The 5,937-nt window shown below is 51.1% G+C and overlaps 3 protein-coding genes across 3 annotated transcripts; 1 reads left to right on the forward strand and 2 right to left on the reverse strand.

The window, feature by feature from the left end:
* Positions 1–1,251: 1,251 nt before the first annotated feature.
* On the reverse strand, positions 1,252–3,366 carry Pmar_PMAR010717 (conserved hypothetical protein; the record flags this gene model as incomplete). Its single annotated transcript, XM_002777933.1, has 1 exon — positions 1,252–3,366. One exon carries the CDS (start codon positions 3,364–3,366, stop codon positions 1,252–1,254), a length of 2,115 nt encoding a protein of 704 aa, XP_002777979.1.
* Positions 3,367–5,063: 1,697 nt separating this feature from the next.
* Pmar_PMAR010718 (hypothetical protein) lies at positions 5,064–5,315 on the forward strand (the record flags this gene model as incomplete). Its single annotated transcript, XM_002777934.1, has 1 exon — positions 5,064–5,315. One exon carries the CDS (start codon positions 5,064–5,066, stop codon positions 5,313–5,315), a length of 252 nt encoding a protein of 83 aa, XP_002777980.1.
* Positions 5,316–5,427: 112 nt separating this feature from the next.
* On the reverse strand, positions 5,428–5,733 carry Pmar_PMAR010719 (conserved hypothetical protein; the record flags this gene model as incomplete). Its single annotated transcript, XM_002777935.1, has 1 exon — positions 5,428–5,733. The coding sequence occupies one exon, from the start codon at positions 5,731–5,733 to the stop codon at positions 5,428–5,430; it is 306 nt and encodes a 101-aa protein (XP_002777981.1).
* Positions 5,734–5,937: the final 204 nt, after the last annotated feature.

The following is a 5,937-nucleotide window of genomic DNA, read 5'->3' on the forward strand; positions in this document are numbered from 1 at the left end:
TAGGTGTCTGCCAGTATTTACAATACGACCCGGGATAGGTGGCGGCACACTCGGCATCGCACGCGGTGGTGTTGCCCATCACGTATGTGATGTCCTGGAGAACATTGAGACAGACGACGATGAAGGGGAAGGAACGGATAGTCATCGTGCACGAATGTGAGAAAATCTGCCGGAAATGCGGAGCCAGACTGGACCTGCGAGGGCCTATGCCAACGTCATAGGCTGGTGCTATTTAGGCAAACCGTTGAAGCGCTAGTGAGTTCAATGTTGATCGTTCGCTGTAGCTGAACAGTAGCGCGCGCGATGTCTATCTTGCCCAATCGTTTCACAACCGTTTTCACAGATACTGCATCATATACAGCGTTCTCAGCCACTCTTCTTCGGAGAATTTGGCCGACTTATCGTAAGCACCATTCTGACCGATTATTCAACCCTTGGTTCGGGTTTGCGGCTCGTTCTGATTGCCAAGGCAAATGTGATGATCATGCAGGGCAATCGCTCGTCGCCGCTCACTATCAGCGCTTGGGGTAATATATTCCAGATTACAACGGGCAGTGTAACCTGCAGCGATCAGGCTTCGTGAACGTCTTCTAACTCTGCGTGACTGTAGCGCACAGTTCATGACTCCTCATCGGGTCAGACTGGAACTTCCTCATTGTCCAATCGATTTTCTGTCAAGGCGTAATCTCAGAATAATTGCTCAGCTGAATAAACCTTATTGGCTGGGCGGCTGGCCATCTACACAGCACCACAGTTGGATTTATCCCTATAATCCAGCTACGCGAGTAACAAGCTTGCCCTCCGATTGCACCTACCCTGATTTTGGTCGATGTCACACATGTGAAGCTTGATAAGAACACATTGAGCTGTCAAGGATACATCAGAGATTCTAGGTTATCTAACCTCTGCATTTGAACTCACTATCAACAGAATTGTCAGCATATCAGCAATCGGAATTCAGACACTGGAGAACCAACATGGGCTCATGCTAGTTGGTAAGAGGATCATTGTGGTGCGGCTTGCCCGCCCTCGCTCATCAATCTCGGAACCACTCAGATATCTCTGATGCACTGTCAATAGGTTTCGTATTGGGGTATAGCGTCGATGCTTTCGTGATGTTACGACGCAACGTTTCCAACACAACTTGGACAGATGAACACTTATACACTCATTATCAAGACATCATGCAGTGGCCCGGATTGTATTAAATGCGCTCACCGGGCATTACAAAGCTTCATTAACCTAAATCGGCTACACAATCGGACTGAGAGTAGCCTCGGAATCGGTCGTCTCCACAGTAGTAGCAACAACCTCATCGGTCACAGCAGCTGTGCTGACCGGTAGAGGGGACGACGTGGGAGTAGTAGGCTCAACAGGAGCGTCGATCGTAGTAGTGACAGCCGCAGTCTCAGTAGCGACCGGGTTGGTGGCATCAGAATCATCCTTGTCTCTACTGGGAGCTTCCCCGGCTGCCGTCGTGATGGTGACCCCGTCGGTCACAGGGGCTGCAGTAGTAGCAACAACCTCATCGGTCACAGCAGCTGTGCTGGCCGGTTGAGGGGTCGTGATAGTAGTAGGCTCAACAGGAGCATCGATCGTAGTGGCAGTCGCAGTCTCAGTAGCGACCGGGGTGGTAGCATCAGAATCATCCTTGTCTCTTCCCGGAGCTTCCCCAGCTGCCGTGGTGATAGTCACCTCGCCAGTCACAGGAGCTGCAGTAGTGACAGCAACCTCATCGGTCACAGCAGCTGTGCTGACCGGTAGAGGGGACGTGGGAGTAGTAGGCTCAACAGGAGCATCGATCGTAGTAGTGACAGCCGCAGTCTCAGTAGCGACCGGGTTGGTGGCATCAGAATCATCCTTGTCTCTACTGGGAGCTTCCCCGGCTGCCGTCGTGATGGTGACCTCGTCAGTCACAGGGGCTGCAGTAGTAGCAACAACCTCATCGGTCACAGCAGCTGTGCTGGCCGGTTGAGGGGTCGTGATAGTAGTAGTGGGCTCAACAGGAGCATCGATCGTAGTGGCAGTCGCAGCCTCCGTAGCGACCTTGGTAGTAGCATCAGAGTCATCCTTGTCTCTACCGGGAGCTTCCCCAGCTGCCGTGCTGATGGTCACTTCGCCAGTCACAGGAGGTGCAGTAGTGACAGCCACCTCATCGGTCACAGCAGCTGTACTGACCGGGAAAGAGGACGTTATAGTAGTAGTAGGCTCAACAGGAGCACCGATCGTAGTCGTGACAGTCGCAACCTCCGTAGCGACCTGGGTGGTAGCATCAGAGTCATCCTTGTCTCTACCGGGAGCCTCCCCAGCTGCCGTGGTGATGGTGACCTCGCCAGTCACAGGAGGTGCAGTAGTGACAGCCACCTCATCGGTCACAGCAGCTGTGCTGACCGGGAAAGGGGACGTTATAGTAGTAGTAGGCTCAACAGGAGCACCGATCGTAGTCGTGACAGTCGCAACCTCCGAAGCGACCTGGGTGGTAGCATCAGAGTCATCCTTGTCTCTACCGGGAGCCTCCCCAGCTGCCGTGCTGATGGTCACCTCGCCAGTCACAGGAGCCGCAGTAGTGACAGCGACCTCATCGGTCACAGCGGGCGTACTGACCGGTTGAGGGGACGTCATAATAGTAGTAGGCTCAACAGAAGCACTGATCGTAGTAGCGACTGTCGCAGTCTCAGTAGCGATCGGGGTGGTAGCATCAGCATCATCCTTGTCTCTTCCCGGAACTTCCCCAGCTGCCGTGGTGATGGTGACCCCGCCAGTCACAGGGGCTGCAGTAGTATCAACAGTCTCATCAGTCACAGCAGCTGTGCTGACCAGGAAAGGGGACGTGATAGTAGTAGGCTCAACAGGAGCACCGATAGTAGTCGTGACAGTTGCAGCCTCCGTAGCGACCTTGGTGGTAGCATCAGAGTCATCCTTGTCTCTACCGGGAGCTTCCCCAGCTGCCGTGCTGATGGTCACTTCGCCAGTCACAGGAGGTGCAGTAGTGACAGCCACCTCATCGGTCACAGCAGCTGTACTGGCCGCCACTGTGGCATCGACAGTAGCTTCAGAACCAGTCGTACTCGTCGCTTCGGGAGCTGCTGTCGTACCTTCTTCGCTTGTAGCGGCCTCAGTGACCTCATCCGTGACTGCAGCAGAGGATGTGGAACCTCGGAGAGCCTCAGTCGGTACACTCGTGCCGCAGAAGCATGAGGCATCCGAGCCGAAGCAGGTGCTCGGCGTCTTCCAATACTTACAATATGACCCAGGGTAAGTTGTGGCACACTCTGTGTCGCAGTCATTGACGTTGCCCGTCACGGAATTGATGTCCTGGAAAGCACAGAGAGCGACGAAAACAGCGAAGAAAGTCCGTGAAACCATCATAGATAAATGCAAACGAGCGAGACTAACTGGATGACTAAGAAGGCACATTTCGAGTGTGACTCGCACAATCGGCGACTCACGAGCTGTCATAGCATCCACGATCCATAACCTTGATGACTGCGTCTCATTAGTTGTGGCGAGCATACGTATCGTCCACTCGTTTCACAAGATACTTTGCTCAGTGCGGTATACACTCATTGTCCATGGAAGCCGACCAGCTTTTCAGTGAAAACCTCGTCGTGGGGTGAATAATACAATTACAGAGCGATTCTTGTATCGTGGATGTGAATCGCTTTTAAAGTTGAGGAGGCTGGCGGTGGATTTGCTTTGAGAGAGGGGCCGGTTGATGATATCAAACAATCATAGCTTCGCAGTGGGTCGAAGACTATACATAGGGACACAAATATACAGGGCGTCAAATATAAGTATAGGTCGTCTACAACAGGCTCTTGAGGTCCGAGATGATAGTAATATCCGCTAACAACTCCCTTCGTGCCCATTGGATGACGCTTACTCTCTCCATTGATATTAACACGATAGTGTTGAATCGATAGCAAATAGTAGATAACGACGTCGTCTCATTCATCAATAGTCTGATACCTTTCGTCTCTTCCTCATTACAACTGTCCAACCCAACGAAAATAAACATAAGTGAATTCGCGTCACAATCATAACAGTACTCGTAGTGCTGCTCAACAAGGCTTCTTTCATTATTGCTGCTATGCCATCCCCAAGGGAGGCCTCCGTACCATTAATGTGTCTACACCATTTTAAAATACTATTTCGCCTTTGACAAATATCATCGGGCGGGCCATCCCAAGACATACCCTATAGTCAGTTCCGCAGGAGCACGTGATAGGAAGATCAATTTCGTCTGTACGACCAAGTAACCTCAGATTCGACGAATTGTGGGGATCATTAGCTTGGGGCAGGTATGCCATTCGAGTACCGGTGTTTAATACAAGCCAGAGTTTTGGGCAGTAATATAATACACCTCGTTGAATTACCGGAGCTACTTCGGTCAGGACATTGGTCTCGAACTCATGCTTCTTGAAAATCGACTGAACCGAGGTAAACATTGGAATGGCATAGCTGCCCCTCTGAGGAAGTCGAGTTCGCTGATGCTGAGTCAAGCCTTCAGAGGGTGTAGCATTAACATCATCGAGGGGGATTCAGTTTCATATTGCAATTGAAAATGTACTCTCTACTTCATCGCGTCATTTCTCTCATTGGAATATTGAGGTTTTATCGTCTTGGCTGTGTGAACGGTTACAAAGATAGTCTTGTATAATCGGAGACTGATTCGAATGCATCGGACTTCAGTGACTAATTCGAGTGAATTGGACTTCAGTGATTCTCGCGATATATAGATATATGATGATATCAGACCTCCTTGTGACCTTTTAAAGGATTTGCCTCCGTTAATTGGGAGCCCTCGAGACACGATCGACTTCGACATTGAGCGAAGCAGAGAATGATATCACTCCGTGGGGAGTCTCCACCAAGGATCCTAGAGAAATTCTTTGAGTGAATCGTATTTCTGGCTGCTAGATTGTAGCCTCTCCCAAATGAGCTCGCTTGGTTTCTCCCATGACGAATGAGTTATGAGCTCGTTGTGCTTGTTCCTCAACAATCATGAGCTCTCGCATCCTAACCTTCCCACCGTAGGCTACGGTCCGTAGCATTCTCGGCTGATGCCGGAAAACTTCAACTACAAGCGTGATGGTCCCGATTCTCTCACGATAACCCTTAACACCACTAAGAAAGGCCTTAGACAGTTCACTATTCAGTGTAGTCATCGATACCAAGATGATTGGCTCCAGCTCCGCGAAGATGATGAGTACCAGGATATCCTCCACGAGTTCCCTGAGTCCGGCCCTTGTGCCTATCGTGGTAACCTCGAGTTCGCGATGCGATGCGATGTGAAAGCCGAACGACTCTATTGACGCAACTCTTTCGATCAATACTCATTCACTCGTTATCAAGATCGCATGCGATACCGCGGGTTAGTCAAAATGCGGTTCATTAAACACTTCAAAGCTTCATTCCAAAATGTCTTCACACACTCGGGCTGGAAGTAGCCTGAGAATCGGCCACCTCAGTCGTTGTCGCTGAGGCTTCGGTGGTGACATCAACGTTGGTGGTGGCACTGATAGTAGTGACTGGGAAGTCAGCTGTAGTCGCGAGATCAGTGGCGACGTCGTCTGTTGTAGTAGCAGCAAATGTGGTGGATGAGGCCTCTCCAGTAACATCCGGAGATGTGGTTACTTCCGAGGGAGCTGCTGTGCTGGTCATTTGTGCAACAGTGTTAGGCTCGACAGGAGCGTCGGTAGTAACATCAGCCGCATCGGCTGTAGTTACCATTCCGGTAATGTCAACAGCAACAGAAGTGGCCGTATTGGTTTCTTCGGGAGCGGCTGTTGTGCCGTCCTGGATTGTGGTAGTCTCAGTGACTTCATCGGTGGCTTCGCTTGGAGTAGTGGTAACTGCAGCAGCCTCGCAAGTGCATGGCGCATTGGATGAATGGCAGGTGCTTGGTGTAGCCCAGTACTTGCAGTAGGAGCCAGG

The sequence above is a fragment of the Perkinsus marinus genome (genome assembly GCF_000006405.1).
Source record: "Perkinsus marinus ATCC 50983 genomic scaffold scf_1104296950486, whole genome shotgun sequence".
Taxonomy (NCBI): domain Eukaryota; phylum Perkinsozoa; order Perkinsida; family Perkinsidae; genus Perkinsus; species Perkinsus marinus.